This window comes from Typopeltis vanoorti, chromosome 4, assembly GCF_054136105.1.
Source record: "Typopeltis vanoorti isolate ZY-2024b chromosome 4, IOZ_Tvanoo_1.0, whole genome shotgun sequence".
Classification (NCBI taxonomy): domain Eukaryota; kingdom Metazoa; phylum Arthropoda; class Arachnida; order Uropygi; family Thelyphonidae; genus Typopeltis; species Typopeltis vanoorti.
In genome coordinates this window covers 50,474,239-50,492,858 of record NC_143552.1, presented here as the reverse complement: position 1 = coordinate 50,492,858, position 18,620 = coordinate 50,474,239, and the positions used below count along the sequence as shown (strand labels likewise).

The window sequence follows — 18,620 nt, the reverse complement described above, 5'->3', positions numbered from 1 at the left end:
AGAACAACAGCGTGCCCACCAAGCCCTAAACTTAGCTTTGACCAAGTCACCTGTTCTTACCTATCCCAGACTTGGACAAACCTTCTTTCTTTCTGCCGATGCCTCCAATGATACAATTGCTTCGGTAGTAGAGCAAAGGGAGGGAGAAGACTTCAGACTGATTGCTTTCATTAGCAGAAATCTCTCCTCCTCTGAGAAAAACTACTCTGTGATTGAAAAGGAAGCCCTAGCAATTATCTATGCCCTTAGGAAGTTCAGATACATATTATTGGGACAACATGTCACACTGAGATCAGACCACAAGCCCCTATCCTTCATCTCATCCATGAAGGATAAAAATCAAAGAATTATATGTTGGTTTCTCAAGATACAGGAATTCGATATTGAGATGGATTACATCCCTGGGAAGGCGAATGTTGTGGCAGACTATCTCTCCAGATCTTTAGATTCTGAACCTGTGGAGAACACATGCCCAGATAAGGAAATTGTCAGCTCCGTGCTTATGATCGATGAGAAGAGGAAGAAGGAGCTTACACCCCCCATTTCAAATCTGGGAAAAACCTGATATAATTGAGGCTCAGAAAATGGATCCGGTGGGGGGGGGGGGGTATACAAAAAATTATCCAATGGTGAGAAACTCTCAAACAAGTAATTGTTCTATTATACCTTGCACATGGATAAGGATGGTCTTTTGTTGTCAAAACAAGATGTTACGGGAAGATGGAAGGAAAAAATCTTGGTTCCGAAGATCATGATTCCTTGGGTGCTCTGCACATTTCGTAACTCGGACCTAGCAGGTCAGCAAGGAATTCATAGGACATGGAAAAGAATAAAGGACAGATATTTATGGAAAGGAATGAGAGAGGATGTATCCATATGTATCCTCATGCTGCTTATGCCAGCAGAAATCAAACATCACGGGAAAGGCTCCCTTCCAGCCTTTCCCAATCCCCTCGTGTCCTTTTCAGGCTGTGGCCATGGACATTGTGGGCCCACTTCCCACCTCCTCGAAGGGCAACAAGTACATAGTTGTAGTAATTGATATGTTCTTGAGGTTTCCTGAAGCCACAGCCATGAAGGATCAGACAGCAAAGACTCTAGCAAATAAGTTGTTTAAACTAATTTTTTCCAGGTATCGAACACCTTAAACCCTCCTATCAAACCAAGGCTCAAATTTCATTGCTGAAGTGATGTTGCAGCTTTGTAGACTGTTAGAAATAAAGAAACTATTCACTACTCCTTTTCATCGACAAGGAAACAGAATGTGCGATAGGATGAACAGAACATTAAAACATACTCTTTCCAAGCTTGCAGATAGTCGACTGTCGGACTGGGACACCCATTTAGCACACACCCTGTTTGCACGTAGGACTGCTCTCCATGCTGCTATCAGGGAGGCCACAGCAGTCATACTTTATGGTTTCGAGCCATTGTTCCCAAGTGACTTCACAATTTCCCGAGTCAACGCAGGTTTCCCCGACATAGATGACTATCTGAACAACCTAATCAGGGAGAACAAAGTGGCACATGAATTGGTAGCTGAGTCCAACAACATCTGCTCACAACGTGCAAGATCGTATGCAAACAAGCTAAGGAGATATAAAGATCTAAGACCAGGGAACCTGGTCCTCCTAGAGCAATATTCCAGTAATAAAAAAGGGGGGAATTTTGGAAATGGTGCTGCGGTACCATTTGAGATCATAGAAAAGTTGTCTTCAGTGACCTTCAAGATAAAAGAGAGGGCACGTTGGGAAAAGACTATGGTAGTGCATTCAATACTGGTTAAAACTGTACAAATGTAGGTCAGACAGGCTGGTGTGCTTGAAAGCATGTGGGGAAAAGGGGGGAATTCTCAAGTAGTGGGCAATCACCAGAGAAGTAACAACAAGGGTGAGCCCATGGTGTGCTGGCAGAGGAGAGAAAAAATCCGAGGGGAGCAAGAACATTACACCTCGAATGAATTTTTTTCCAACTACAACAGACATGGAATAATCTCTGGTATAAACTATAAGGATGAGCAGGCTCAGAGATATGAGGAGAACATGATTGATGAGGGAAATAAGGGCTTAGCTCAGTCAAGATATGACTTAAGACCCAGGCAAAATGGAAAGGTCTTTTCCAGAGAATTGAGGGATGACTTGAAAAAAAAAAAAATTGTTAAAAACTTTTTTTAGAGAAAGGAGAAACCTTTGTTAGATCTTGAATGAAGAGTTTTTCATTCAGGATTTAACAAGTGTAATAAATCAACAAGGAGATGCTTGTGCTTAAGTAAAGAAGCAGACCGTAAAAAGTGCTATAAATTGGATACCTTAATATGGAATTTATTTAATCTAAGTAATATGATCTGCTTTGTAAACTGTAACAATTAAGAGATATTCTATATGAAATGTTCTATTTGTCATGAGCTAAAACCAAAAGTTCAAAGTCCACTGGCGAAACTTTCAGGTGAACATTTGGCCTAAGGCAGTGGCTCTTGCACAGAGAACAGCGCGTGCTCGTATTTCTCGAAAGACATGGAGGAGAGGATCATGCACAAGGAGACGCAGTATAAGGGACCGTCCCGCATGCAAAAGGATACATACCGAGCAAGAAAAAACATAGCAGTAAAGAGGGTGCCAAAGGTGCAAGATAAAAGGAGTCTGCTCCCCTTCGAAAGGGCTTTTTTTTTTTTCCATTCTTCATGGATGTCGGGTCTCTCTCTCTCACCTATTCTTGGATTCCGGACCGCCTTGGGTAGTTTGATGTCGACAATCGTCATTCCAGAGTCCTGGCTCGGTACATTTTCGGAGAGGAATAACTGAGTACGGCAGTCGGGTTGACAATGCGGACGGTGAAAAACGTTAGCGGAGTGAGTCAAGAGCAGGCAAAAACTACAGCTTTTCGAGATTGCCAGATCGAAGTGTGACCACATGGGTCAAAACCAGACTGAGACGTTCTAGTCACATTAGAGGAAGAAGAACCGAGCAGTGCAAGCTGAACTAAGTAACGGACCTATTGTACATCCAGATAATTGGTAATGTACAGATTTTAGTTTTCCTTTTCCTTTTGAAGAGAAGAAATGTTGTAAGATAGTGTGCAAGGACGTTTAGTGTAGAACTCTTAAGTGATTATTGTAGATAGCAACAGTATAACTCCAGTGAATGTTTCTTTAGAGAATGTTAAATAGATGTAGTGTGTCAAATATATTATGTGAAGTGATTAATGAGATTAAGCAGAATAATTGTATGGATGCAAATTTAAGTCAGTATATTGTATAGAGGGAATGTTTAACCTTATAGAGAGCTCATTATAGAATCCAGTTAAGTTGAGATTTAGTTGTCCTAAATTGCTCTATAACTTAGAATGATATTAATTAAGTAGAGTTTATGTATGTGAACTTGTAATCTTATGATCTCAATAAATGTGCTTTGTATTTTACCTGAAATTTGGCCTGAGATTGAATTCAATGTACCACTCATTTAACCTAGAACCAGAGCAGGATAGAATAGTATGTCAATAACCATGACTGCAAACGACAATTGACAAAGGTGATATAGATAATTAAATGCTAAGCATTGATGGTAGATTGATCATCGCTGTATGTTTGTCTGAGAGTTTTCCATGGTTAAGGAAACCTTCTAACCTACTCTTTGTCTAAGTAGTTGATGCATGTGATCAATCTAGGGATCGGCCAGATTGTATAGATAACTTCTGTAACTAGCACCGAAGCTCGTAATAAAGTTAGGGTTTTAAATGTAGATAAGAAAAGAGAAAAGGTTAGAATTAAATAAGAGAAAAGGTATATAAAATTAAATAATAAACAACGAACCAAATGACATAACAATAGCAATAATACCAGTTAGGAGAATATGGCCAGAATTGAATATCTGTAAATTTGATTTACTTTATAAAGGCTATCAAATTAAATTTTTAAAAAAAATTGCATATTTTATAGGCCAGAATAAGGTGTATTTTGTTCCTGGGATGGTAGGCCCATTCTTGGAAATGACACTGATTCCAGAACCCGAACTTCGAAAAGCCACAATTCCTATATTCTTTGATATGATGCTCTGTGAGTTTTATTCTCCCAGAGTACAGTCACCATCTCAGTATGATAGTTCTTCTAAAGAAAAAAATGGAAATTTCCATGAGGTGAGCTATATATCATTTAAATTTTTTTTTTTTTTTTTTCTAAATCATCCTTTAGAAGGTTTAAAATTTTGACATTTATTATGTCATTTTGACATCTACTTAGTATATTTAATAATAGCAGATCTCAGATATTTTTACTTATTTTATTTAGTTGAAACAGCAAACAGTAAAACATTTGAATTATCAATATAATAAAAATGCAAATATAATGGTTCACTTGCATGACAATATAGTTATTCTGGTTTCTGTGAATTGTATTGTATTTAGCTAGTCATGTGAAAGTGAGGAAATGTTTAACAAGTTAATGTACTTGTCAAACTATGGTAACAAGTAATTGTCACTCATGGCATAACAGAAACTTCAAGGTACTCTATAAGTAGTGTGCCAAAAATAGACATGGCTTAGGATGATTAATGATTTTTTTTACGAGGGTGGTCTGAAAAGTTCTCGGCCTCGACCATAGATAGCAACACTGTCGGCAAGATTTTTTTCTAAGTTGGATGGATTGTCATAAGCATCTATGTGAAATTGCAAGTCATTCTGTCAAGTAGTTTCTTTTATACAGCTATATGAAGCAAAAGTGTAGCCTGCATCCCTTGAAATGGGTAAAATTGAATGTCATGCAGTTATAAACTTCTTTGTAAAAGAAGGGTTAACACCAAAAAAAATCATTCAAAATTCATAAAAGTTTATGGGCACTCTTCTCCTTCGTTTTCGACAATTAAGAAATGGACCGCCGAGTTTAAACATGGCTGTACTAGCCTTGAAGATGATCCACGTGAAGGCCGTCCGAAAAGTGTATCAACACCAGAAATCATTGATGAAGTGCATGAAATTGCTGAGACTATAGACATTTCAAAAGAACATGTAGGATATATTTTGCACGAAGGATTGCAAATAAAAAAAGCTTTGTGCAAGATGGGTGCCATGCTTGCTCACAGCAGATCAAAAACACACTCGCATGAAAATCTCTTGAACAGTACTTGGAGGGTTTTAACAAGAATAAAACTGATTTCACACATTGATTTATTACTATGGATGAGACTTGGATTCACCATTACACACACCAGAATCCAAACAGCAGTTAAAACAGTGGACAGAAGCTGGTTCTTCAGTGCCAAAGAAGACAAAGTTGGTTCCATCAGCAGGAAAGGTCATGGCATCGGCGTTTTGGGATGCTAAAGGACATTGTTAATTAACAAATTAACTAAAGGACATTTTGTTTATTAATTATCTTGAAAAGAGTAAAACAATAACCGGGGAATATTATTCTGATCTTTTAACCAGACTAGACAAAAAAATTCGTGAGAAAAGACCCGGTTTGCAGAAGAAAAAAATCATCTTTTATTAAGACAGTGCACCTGCCCAGAAAGATGTTTTGGCAATGGGAAAATTAAGGGATCTGCACTATGAATTGTTGGAACATCCACCCTATTCCCAGATTTGGCTGACTCTGACTTCTATCCCTTCCTGAAAGTAAAACTCTTCCTCACTGGTCAGCGTTTTTTTTTTTTTTTTTTTTTTTTTTTTTTCCCTCAAATCAAGAGGTGATTGCAGCTGTAGAGGGGTATTTTGCAGATCTTACTGAGAACCACTACAGGGATGGGATAATGGCACTTGAGCATGCTGGAATAAATGTATTAGTCTTAAGGGAGATTATGTTGAAAAATAAAAATAATTTTGAAATTATAAATTCATTTTTTCATTGTTAGGCTGAGAACTTTTCAGACCACTCTCGTATATTATTAAATAATTTGACTTTAGGTGTGGTTTGTCTTGATGCAGGTTATTCCAAAACTCCAGCCAGACTAATTTTATTGAAATTTGATATTCAGAATCCTTACAAATATTTTACAAGCCATTCCAGTTTCTATTTCAATCAGTCCTTTTGCAAAAGCAAAATGCATCAAAATATATAACTCTGTCTTGTTGGATAGAATTTAATAAAACTTGGAATTTAGGATGTATGCAAAAAAATGTATAATTCAAATTTTCATTTCACTCAGATTTTATGGCACAGTGGGTCATGCTTATTAATGATTACACTAGCTGGATGCAGTTTAATAAAATTTGTTATTGATTATTTCTATTAAAATTTGTCAAGCCATTGTAGTAATGGTTTCAGCTCTAGTTTCTAGTGATGTAATTAGTCAAATCAAAGTTATATAATCTAGCACATTACACTGTAACTGTAGACCCAGTGTCAGATTTTTTATAGAAGCACCAATACTAAACAGAAAATGTTTGAATAATGTGCATTTTGTCAGAAACATCATGGTAAACATCAACGTCTTAAAAGTAATCAAAATTCACCTTTCAATTTTAAACTGTACTGCATGTAAAGAATGGCAAGAATACTCATTTAGAATAATCTCAGCATAGTAGATTTTGTTAAACTATTCCTGAGTTCACAATATATAGACATATTTTTAATATAATTTTGTTATAATTCCATATTCATCAACAAAATTATTGGAATAGTTTTTTTTTAATTTATTATTTTCTTTTATCATCATCTAATGTCTGTATACCTTCAAGGGGTGTTGAGGATACTATGATAGAGTTACATGAAAAGTTTACATTATTACTAACTTCCTGTTGACAGTTTTCCTCCAAATTAGTTTATCTGCCAGGACTCCAGTATTATCAGATCTTATGTTTTGTTCTCCTTAGGCACTTCTTACTGTGTCAATCCACCTGGATATTGGTCTTCCTCCAGGAAGACCAATATCCAGGTGGATTGACACAGTAAGATCTTTAATCTTTCCTCTCCCATTCCTTTTTTTTTCTGCCTATTCAAACTGAGAGTAGCTCTGCTCATACATTACAGTGTCAAGTTACTTCCTAAAATCCTCATTATTCTGCCATTAATGCCATCCTTTCCCTCCCTAATTTTTCTCAGAACTTGCATATCTGTGGTCTCCAGTTTTGATCTGTTTTTTTTTTTTACTTTAACCCATCTCTTAGATCCATAAGTTAAAACTGGTTTGAATGCCATTTCTATACTGTTAGTTTAGTGTTTTGACTAATTTCTCTCTTATTCCATATAAATTTATTTAGTTAACTGCCTATCACAGTTTTGCTAATTGTGTTGTTTATTTCCATATTTAATTTGCTATTTTCAATAAAAATTGTGCCTAAATTACTGAAATGTTGTTCTACACATTCTTCATTTGGGAAGCAGCTGATATTTTCAATGTTCCAACCTATTTTCATTGTCTTTGTCTTTTTTTATTGCTGATTTTTGTGTCATGTATATTACCTCTGTTATTCATGTTAGTTAAGGAATCTTGAAAGCTTGTGCTGCATTCATTTAGGATTATAACATCCTTTGCATAAAGTAAAGAGCTTGAGATTAACATCTCCAATTATGATATTAGGTTCAATGCCACTTTCTTTCATAATGCAATTCATATAGATGTTGAATAAGAGTTGCAATATTGCATATCCTTGTTTCATACCTGATTTTACATCAAACCATCTTTCAGTGCTTCAATTTTAACTACTGACTTACAACTTAAATATAAACTATCTATTGATCAATATAATGTCCCATTTACACCATATAGTTGTGGTGTTTTGACCAACTTTTCTCTTGGCACTTTGTCATATGCCTTTGCTAAATCTGCAAAACTGAAATACAAATCCTTGTAATATTCTCATGATTTCTCAACTACACTGTTTTCCATAAATTAAGGAACAAAGAGAAAATTTGTAATAATTTGTGTTGGGGGGGAGAGGGTCAGGTACATTATGTAAAATGTGACACTGGGTCTGGTTATCTTATACAAATGAGTGGCACTATCAGCAGTATGTGCAAATGAGCAACAGATTATTCCAACAATCATAAACAGCATCCTGGATATACAATAAAGTAAAGCTATGAACTACAACTGCAGTTGATGATCAATATTTCCGATTATTTCTAAAAACAGGAGTGCTACCCCTAATTAGAAATATTGATGATCAACTGCAGCTGTAGTTCATAACTTTCCTTTATTGTATATCTGGGATGCTGTTTATGATTGTTGGAATTGGTTCCACAGTCTGTGAACCACGGAACAACTTACATACACCTAATTGGCTTGCCACCTGATTTCATTGGTTAAATGATATCTTTAGCCAATCCAAAAATTTTGCTATCAAATAATGTCACCAAAATGTTTGCTTTTACCCGTTGCTCATTTGCACATACTGTTGATAGTGCCACTCATTTGTAGCCATGATCTGATCTCACATCAACTGTATGATCGTTGGTATCTGCTTCCACTGTGTGCAAAAAGCTTCACAAGGTGGTCTACTAGGAAAATGACAATCTGCATAATCCTATTCCCACGCCATAGGAGAGAATATTTGAAATGCACCGGGCTCCACTTCAGCTGGACCCAAGACCAGTGAGGGGTTAGAATTGTTTACAGACCTGATTTTCTCTACAAAGTGAAACCAGGAGTGCTCTTATCTGGAGTGAACCAGGGGCACATTATTTCTCTAACATGCATGAAAGGGACACTAATGGTGGTGGTGGGTAGTGTGAGGGTTTGGGAAGGCATCTCATTGAGTGCATGCACCGACCTGTACGTGACTTTCTACTTGAACCATGAATGCTGCAGTTTATAGAAGCAAGGTCCTGGATCCCGAAGTTTGTCTGTATGCAGGTGCAATAGGGGATACATTTATACTACAAGACAATAATGCTTGTTAACACTCTTTAAGTGAAACTCTTGGTCCAATATCTTCAAGAAGAGACTATCATGTGTATGAAGTGGCCAATGTGGTTGCCTGATCTTAATACTGGTGACTATGTCTGGGATGCTCGCTAGTGTTGCTGCTCTGAAATCTCCTCCTCCCCAAAACTTTATGGACTTCAGAGAGCTTTGCAGGAGCAGTGTGAAAATACATCCACCAAAATTTTAATTTATTTATTTACAATTTTTGTGGATGTTTTTTCACATCTCTTATCATACTGCTTTTCACCAAATTGCATGAAATCCATCTTAGTTTTTGAGTTATTGTGAATTTTCTTTTTTTTTTCATAAATTTATTGAAACCACTGTATTTTTTTTAAGTAAAACCTGATAACCTGATCCTAACCATCTCTGTTTGGCCTGAACCCAGCATTTCTTCTCCAAGTGTCCCTTATATAATTTTTCTTTCCTTCTTCTCAAGTATATTTTTATAAATCTTACATGGAACACTTAATAGGGAAATCCCTCTGTAATTCTCACATTCAGCTTTATTCCCTTGTTAGAGCTCTACTCCAATCATCTGGAATTTGACCTTCTGACCAGGCCCTCTGAATTATGCAGTAAAGCCCCTACAAAACTATTATACTTCTAAACTTTTTCTGGTCGAATATCATTTACTTCAGCTGCCTTTCTGCATTTCATGATTTGATGGCTTTTTCTATCTCAAGTATTGGTATGTTCTCCCGATTCCATTCCTCTTAAAGATTTTCTACCACTATTCTGTCACTTCTTGTTTTCTTTAACAGTTTTTCAAAATAATTGTCCCAGACAGCTAGGATATCTTTATATTCAATTTTCATGTTGCATTTTTGGTTTTAAATATGTCATAGTAAATTTCCTTTTGAACAACAAAGATACCAATTTAAAAAACAGTTAAAAATACCCTACTACTACTGCTACAGTGAGTCAAGCAAGATGAACTCTTCACAAAAATATAAAAGAAATGCAGTACTTTTCTGAAACTACAGTTTCATGTCAATCCTTTAATCATTGTAATAATTGAAATAGCTAAACTTATTTGGTGAAGCTTCCCCTGCCCTACTAACCAAAGGCAAATTTATATATATAATATAAAATTTAGATTATATTAAGGGTAGTTAAAAGAATACACCTGGTAGTGCAACTTCAGAAAGTAGAGAGGACAAGATATTTGAAGCTGAACTTGATGAATCAAAATGTGATATGGTGTTGAGAACGAAGTTTAGCTGTGTGGAATTTAGATATGTACATTGAATAGCTGAAAAGGAATGTGAATATCAAAAGTAAAAAGGGAAGATGAGGAATGGATTGAACTATAAATTTAGTCCAAAATTATGAAACTAAAATTTGGAAAAAAAAACTAAAATTAAAGGAAACAAAAAAAAACAGTAAAGTATATATGTGACCAGCAACATGATGGTATGCTGGCCATTTTATGGTAAAAAATATATCATTGCAAAATGAGTCAGTATTGCACTGTTTATCATCTGAACATTTTTTCACTTGTCATAATGGCCAAGACACCATATTGTTACTTCTTGTAGTGCTGACCAAATCAGCACTACGACAATAAGGTTAAAACAAATAAGTTTGAGAAAATAAAGAAACACCTATTACATATTTTACTACTTAGTGGAAAATCCTTACATGCTCTGCTCAAAAAATAAAAAATTATATATACACTCAATGGACAAAACATTAGAGATTCCTACCTAATAGCATGTCAGTCCTCCTCTAGTGCAAATAACAGCCTGTACTCTCAAAGGCATTGACTCCACCAGATGCCAGAGGGTTGGTGGAGGTAGTTACAGTCATGCCTGTTACAGCATTGTTCACAACTGCACTTTAGATGTCACTCCTGGAATGACATCTGATATCTCGTTCCACAGCATCTCAGAGAGATTTGATTGGATTTATATCCAGGAACCTTGGGACCACTGATTGGTCCCAAACTCAGATGAATGCTCCTCAAGCCATGCCTATGTAGTTGTGGCTCAGTGGGGTAGCATATTGTCATACTGAAATGGTTGTAGGATGCATGAATGCCAGACTGTCTAGGCTTGTACAAACCGATTGCAGGTCAATGATGGCACAAATGACATCCAGTTTCAATTTTGGAGGTCCAAGCAGCATCAGTGAGTGAAAGGTATGACGTACCCCTCATACTGTGTTCTACGGGAGCTGATGCCCTTATCGTGCACCACTGTTGACAGCAGTGCACGATTAGGGCATTGACTCCCATGGCACATAGTATGAGGGTACGCCATACTGTTCACTCACTGATACTGCTTGGACCTCCAAAATTGAAACTGGATGTGTTGCCATTGACCTGCAATTGGTCTGTACAAGCTTGGACAGTCTACGTCAATCCTGTTCATCACTGGCATGTAGTCAGCCACCACTCTCAGTTTAAACCATCACATAAACCTAAATACGTGACTGTTACTGCTATAAAGGATAATATATATCCATTTTTTCTTTATAGCTGGGTCATATTTTCCTGAGAGCTCATGAGAATATAACCTTCACATGGGAGTTGCCTTTGGTTTAGCACTACTTAAAAGACATGAATCATATATTCACCTTTTATTAGTGTAGTTAGATTTCACTGACCTGACAGCTGTTTCAAACTGTTGGTTCTCATCATAGACCAACAGCAGAAACATAAGAGGGTAAAAACCCTCCCTAACATAAACCCTCCTTAATAGCAAGAATCTCATGTAAGAAAATTATATTATTCATAAACGAACTCTTGTTATGTGCATACATAAATTATTAAATTATAGATCCTAAAGGCTCCATTCTGGCAACAATTTTCTCTTACATATGCTTATGCCTGTATTCCAGTTTAATTCCTCCTGAGGGTGTCCTTGCTGGATGTCTCTGGATGAAAATTTTATAAATTTTTCCATTTACAGAAGTTATCCATTGTTTATTCTTTTTAAAAACTTGTGTACCATTAGCACAAACAAGATCCTGCCATGGGTTGCTAGAAGGAAAAAAGAAGTATGTTGGTTTGTCTTTCACAATAAGTCGCAGCACTCTATGGAGATGGCTAAATAATAGTAATTTGTATGCAGTATGAATTTAGAGTCAGTGAACCCTATTTTTGTATTTTTCATTAGATATTATTTTCTTTAACATTTTTATTATATTTGCAGCTATAATGTGCCACTGACCAGCTATAAAGCCAATAGCACCCATGGAGGGTGCCCCTCATAGAACTTTAGGCTTTTAGCTTAATGTCTTCCACTTATTGTTTTGAGTTCTTTTGTGTGTGCTATACTATTTTGAAATTGTATTCCTGATGCTACCCACATGAATTTCGATATCCACACTGGGTATTGAAATTCATCTCTCACCTAAAGAGAATCACAACTACCCATATCCATGACAGCATTTGAACTTGGATCCTATTGGTTGAAAAGTGAATACCCTCCACTCAGCTAACCAGGTTGGCACGAACTCCTTTTATGGAGTACAACAGCAAAAACACTCTTCAGAGATGTATATTTTCATTTGTAGGCAAGATTTTTTTATACCCATGGTCATATTGTATTATTTGCTTTCTTTTTTCTAGACTATAATATGCACGTATGTTGCAAAAACAAAAGCAGAACAAATGAATTAGAAGTGAACATGTTTCAGTATGCATCACTGGGTAGCTGTATAGTCTAAGATAATGATGTAGCAAATGTGCATGTTTTGTAGCTGCTTCCAGCAGTCAAAATAGCAACTATGCTCTAGGATTGTACAACTCTTGCAGTGTGCTGTTGTGTGTCTCTTGTGGGCAAAGAACATTCATAAAGAAATGCCTCTTTATGGCAAGAAGTGTTTGCCATGTGCAGCAGTTTACAACTGGGTCTAGAAATTTTTGCAGGTATGCTCAACACATCACAATGATGACCAATACGGCATCAGTGAGAAAGTAATTATGTCTATGCTCTTTTGGGATTTTCAAGAAGTACTGCTGGCTTGTTTTCAGAAGTGTGGTGAAAATGCAAATGCTACATCATACTGTGAAATGTTATTGAAACTTCAGAATGCATTTTGCCAAAAAGTTCAGTCCTGCTGACAAGAGGAGTATTGTTCCTGCATGACTTCACTTTTTTGGCCTGCTGAAACTCAATGCCTTGGTGGTGGTAAACATTTTGTTGATGATCAGGAGGTTGAAAATGGGATGCAGAGTTGGCTGAGACAACTGAAAAAGAATTCTGTATTGCTTGTTTTGAAGTACCGATAAAGTGAAGAAAAGTGTATAAATGTAGATTTGTCATTTTGGTTGGCATAGATTATGTAGAGAAAGAAATGTTTTATTAAGGTTTGTATTTCACTTGTTTTATTTTTTACAACTATCTGTAACTTACTGACTTTTCCTCATAAAATTAAGTTTAAAGATCATACATGAAGTGTGAGATAATAATGAAAGGGTATTAGGCACTATTTCTGTACAATTACAGATTAATTTCAAAATCTTCCCAATAAAAATTGACTTAAGGGTGAAGTGATGAGCCCTTGTTCTGCAATTAAAGCTGAAACTGCAATTCATATAAACATGTAAACAGATTTGAACAGAAATGGAAATTCCTTTGTACCTCCATTGGTCAGGTATCTTCAGCTCTTAGAAGACCATCTATTTATCTGTTTTCTTCTGTTTTTCTGCAGATATCCTTTTGAATCAGATGTGTTAGCAAGGTGTTAATCATCTGATTCCCTGCTTTTCACTCACATGTACCATCAAGGAATTAGACAATTTCCTTCTGAAAATAAACACACTATATATCTCCTATTATTAAGTTCTTTTGGGAAAAAATGCTGGTTGTACTCTTTCAACATCAGTTGACCTAAAGCAAGGCTGATATAAGAATAAAAATTCAGCACACCATTGATACAACCAAGCTGAATAGATCCTTCACTTCACCTATGTATTTATTCTTCAGATATCTTGCTATAACAAGAACTAAATACCACCAGGAATTTCAAATATTTAAATGAATAAAGCCAAAAAGTCATCCAGAAAAATATAAATTGGTAGGTACTTGCAAACATCATTGTGCATGGATAGAAGAATTCCTGTACTGTGCACTGCATCTTATCTGAGTGGATTGTAAAGAGATTCTAGTTTGCAATCAGCTTCAACCTTGTCAACAAATTATCTGAATGCTTGTTAAGTGTGTGCATGTGTAACAGTTTTTGTGTGCATAGATTTGCAGTTTTTCTCTTTAATAAAGGAAAACCCATGTACAGGTAGATGCATTGATACTTACTGTCATTTTTCTCAGATGGGATTTCTTTTGGAATGATACACCTTTTAAGTCTAGTTAGCCTTTCAGGCAATATGTACCCAGCTACCAACAAACCTAAAATCTTCATTTCAAGACATATTAAAACCCTCCTTTTCATGTCATATACAAAATGATAGGCACTTCAGGTTCAAGATCTTGATCAATAGCTGCAGCAGACTTTGTGAGTATTCATCATAATCTAATATGGGAAATATTGCAGAAAATAAGGGTGAAGCACAACATTGAGTGTGCTGGTACAAGGCAACATCCTCCTCTTATGACACACAATACACCTACACACACACACACACACACACACACACACACACACACACACACACACACACACACACACACACACATTGGTGTATACCTGAAAGAAGCATGGCATTGAGAGTATTAGCACTAGGGTCATACCTTTTCATTCTGCCTTATTGCTTGCCATGTAAGGATCAGGAAGAGTGAAAAAGACAACTAATATGTAGGATCAGGTAGCATCTGGTGTCAAGAGGCTTTGTGACAGGATGCCATGTTGCAGACCTAATTGTTGCCAAATTAGTCCATCTCGGGTCAACAACCAGTGATAGAATGCTGAGATGGAAGTGCAGGGAGTCAACTGCAAGTGCTACCTGCAGTGAATGATGACAAAACTCTTTCAATCCTATTGAACATCTGTGAGATGAACTGGAGCATCAAGTGAGATCAAGGTACATCCACCCCACTACAGTCCATGATCTCATTACTTGCCTGTGGAAAGTATACCCCCATAGGATTGCTAGCGAAAGGGAGTGCTACATCTTATTAAGGTGGGTGCCATGGCTGTTTGTTCCTCTTACTATGGTTTCTGTTAAGTTCACAATTGCCTCTGGCAGCCCATTCCACTCATTCACTATTCTTCGAGCAAAAAAAATCTAGTCTCACAGTCCTGCAAACTGCACTCTTACACTCATGTTCAAGATCTTGTGAAAGAAAACAAGGAGTGATTCCTTGTTTTCTCCCATCCTGCCATGTATTGAAAAAAAAAAACTCTTAATAACTTTTGTAATAGGATGCCATGTTGCAGACCATTGGTCCATCCTTATAGGTAGCATTCCATAGCCCTCATAATCTTGGCCACTCACCTCTAGATGCTCTATCTAGAGGTGAGTGGCCAAGATCTAGATCCATCATTGATCGTCCCCAAGGAATCCAGGTAACCAGATCAGTGCACAGTAGTCCAGATGTGACCTTATTAAATAAGCCTTAGAAAGAATAATAATAACTTCCTATCTCTGCCTTTTAGTGTGCTCTTCAACATCTAAGTGATATTTAAATACCATGGGACATGCAGTGTATAAATATTGACTGGCTAATATGATTGCCATATGATAAATGGAGTGTAGAATGAGTAACTCAAGATGATGATGAAAAGCATACCAGCCAAGAGAGTCCTCAGAAAATAAATGGTAATATGATATTGTCAAAGAAACATCTTCCTTCTTCATGCCATAGTGGCAGTACCTAGGATCTACTTGAGGTGTCTCCAGAAAATAGCATCCTTTCTAGTATACAAGAAGCAAGGAATGAGCTAGCATTCTTCCTCTACCACCAGATTAGGATCAGCCCGATTTGTTGTTAGAGGAAGAAGGTTTCTGTGGTATTAGAACATGATGAAATGTTGTTTAACTGCCCAAACGGGCACATGAATAAAATATATCAATAATATATGCTTCGCATCCATATTATTTCGATAATAACCAAATGTTATATTGACTTCAACAGGCACTTTGCATCCATATATTTATGGACATGTGTACATGTCCAAGCTGATACAGTGGTTAATGCATGCATTACAGTTTTATCAAAAAACAAAAAAAAAAAAACTAGATCAGACTAAGTACAACTGAAGTGGTTTGGATATTTCAAACATATACAAGAATTTAGAATACATAAGCTGAGTATTGCTTAGGACAGAAGCAAAGGAATACATTGAAACACTTAAATATCATACTTAAAAGACCTTACATGATAAGTGTAAATAGGTATTCTTGGAGATTTTTTAAGTAGCAAATATTCAGTAGCCAAGTGGTTAGTATATGTGCTCTCCAACTGTCAGGCTGCAGATTTGAACCCATACACGGGTATGGATGTTTGTAACTGTCTTTAAATGGAAAATGAATTTCACTGCCCAGTGTGAAACTAATTCTCCACTTATTAGAGGCCCAAAATAGCTTGAAAAATCTCTAGAGAAGTTTCTGGATTATGTTAGACTAAAAAAAAAAGATATATATATATATATAATTAATACAAATAGGGGAGAAAAATTCTTAGCCCATCCACAGCATTATTGTACGTATAGATTTACAACCATTCATGGATAGAAGTCATGTAAAAAATGTATATATTCATGCTGTTGAACAAAAATAATAAAACATATTGTTTATAATATATTTTTTTAGCATTTCATGCACTTAATCTTATTACCAAATAAGAAAATTATTACTTTTTCTTTGTCTAATTTATACATACAGTCTGTGTATGTGTGTACACACACACACACACATATATATATAAATGTTTGATTTTCAGTTTGAAAATGAAATGATAACTCAGTTGGATATGCTAGTCGAAGGAGGCAGAGGAGATGAAAATTACAAAGATCTTTTTTATGACATGTAAGTATCCATATAGAATTTTAAAAAAAAATACAGAATTCAATGTGTCTTGTTATTTTCTCAAAATAGCATTTAACCTTGGAATGCTGAATGGATATAATCCTGAAGTTGAAAATCCTAGCACTTTCAAAGGGCATCTAATTATTGTGAAAATCAGTTGCATTTCATTTTTAGTCCGCAGGGTTAGCCTAGTGGCTATGTGCTTCACAACCATATACCTGAGGAAGGAGTGTCCTAGGTTCGATTCCTGTCAACGGCGTGAGGAGCTTAAGGATCTTTCTCAGCCATAGCCAAGTTAGCCAGTCTTGCTGGGGTTTTTCATCCCATAAACAGGCAAACCAGCCCTGTGAACACACACACACACACACACGCTGCTACAGTTAAAAAATGCATTTCCCCTCAGCAGCAGGCTTGGCAGCAGGCTGGCTGGGGGTTGTACTTACAAACGTCGTATCTACGTAACATGGACCCTGCAATGGAAGCGAGAAAAACGCGCAGAGGAAGAAGTTACATTCCATTTTCTAGTGCCTTAATAAGTGTTTATTGACATCGCAAGACATTAAGAAATCTGTTGTAGTTCCCATATTGAAGAGACTAGATCTTGTCTGTAGCTAAGGTTACAAGATCTTGCATGGGATTTGTCATACTACTAGAAGTGACAAGGATGGATTTTATTGTTTAAAGACAATATGGATCATTTTATTCTTACTGATTTAAAAACTCCCATGTGGTGTTCTTGGGTTACAGAGTGATGAAGATCATAAGGCCACTTCTGTCCATTTTGTAGATAAATTGGATGATGGGTTGATATTTATTTCTCACAGAGTATTAGGTCTACATGCTATTTCTGTACCTGGTCAAGGACTATTCTGTTGCATAAGGCAAAGGCACGTCCTCTCCCATTAAAGGAAAAAATACTCAATGACATTATGTTTATGAAAATTATTGGTCCTGGTATTGTGTTTGCAGTCCATTGGCAAATTGTGTGGTGCATCATTGTTTGGAAAGTCATTAGTGCCTGTCTTCAGAAACTTTTGATATGGACGAATTCATACTTTTTGTGGCTGCCAACAATGCACGTATTTTTCCTGTGACAACTGTATCTTTAATAATATCGATCTGATGAGTTGATGAAGAATTTTAGGAGAAATGTTTGATAGTGTTACTTTAGTCAGTGGCAGTGCTATTGAGGTTGATTCGAGGTGACAAGCATTGATGTTTATGTCCTTTTGTAGTTGTGTTTGTGCTCATGAGGTGTGGCTGAAATACACATGGGAGGCATTAATGATATTTTTGCAGGCACAATTTTGGTGATCATTGTCAGGTACTCTTCTAGAGGAGTGTTTTCTTTGGGGAAAAAATCAAAATTCCATTTTTTCAGGAAATGACATTGATAGTGGTGGTAGTTACTGAAGTGTTAATTAGTCTACTATTGGCTGATGCAGTATTTGTGTGTGAGAGCAATGTTATGGGGAAAGTTGGAATGTTTTCTTTAGCTACTACATTAGCATAAGACTTAAAATCGAGTGACCTAATTTCGATGTCCATAGCTTCTATGACTATGGCTTTTCCTTCTGGGTGTGAAGTGGTAGGGTCTTTGTATTTGCCACTTCAGTAGAGGATTGTGCCATTGCTGTGCCAGGTAATCCTTCACTAGCAATAGCCACAGGTAAAAAGCTAGGCAAGTATTAGAGCAGAAAGGGATTATGGCATCAAAGTTGAAGATAGCTTGGAACTAATGTTAGCAGGGAAAGGAAACTATCATATGCCACTTTTCATTACACACACACAGCCAAGAAGACTACTAGTATCTACTCCACGCAGAT

General features: G+C 36.4%; 1 protein-coding gene across 2 annotated transcripts in view; it reads left to right on the top strand.

Annotated features, from left to right (window-relative positions):
* mbc (dedicator of cytokinesis protein myoblast city) overlaps positions 1-18,620 on the top strand; it is a 643,249-nt gene that overhangs the window by 473,156 nt on the left and 151,473 nt on the right. For both annotated transcript variants that reach the window (XM_090391142.1, XM_090391141.1), the window contains exons 30-31: positions 3,935-4,131; positions 16,709-16,794. In XM_090391142.1, the coding sequence (XP_090247268.1) occupies positions 3,935-4,131; positions 16,709-16,794 (283 nt within the window). The remainder of the gene's footprint in view (positions 1-3,934; positions 4,132-16,708; positions 16,795-18,620) is intronic.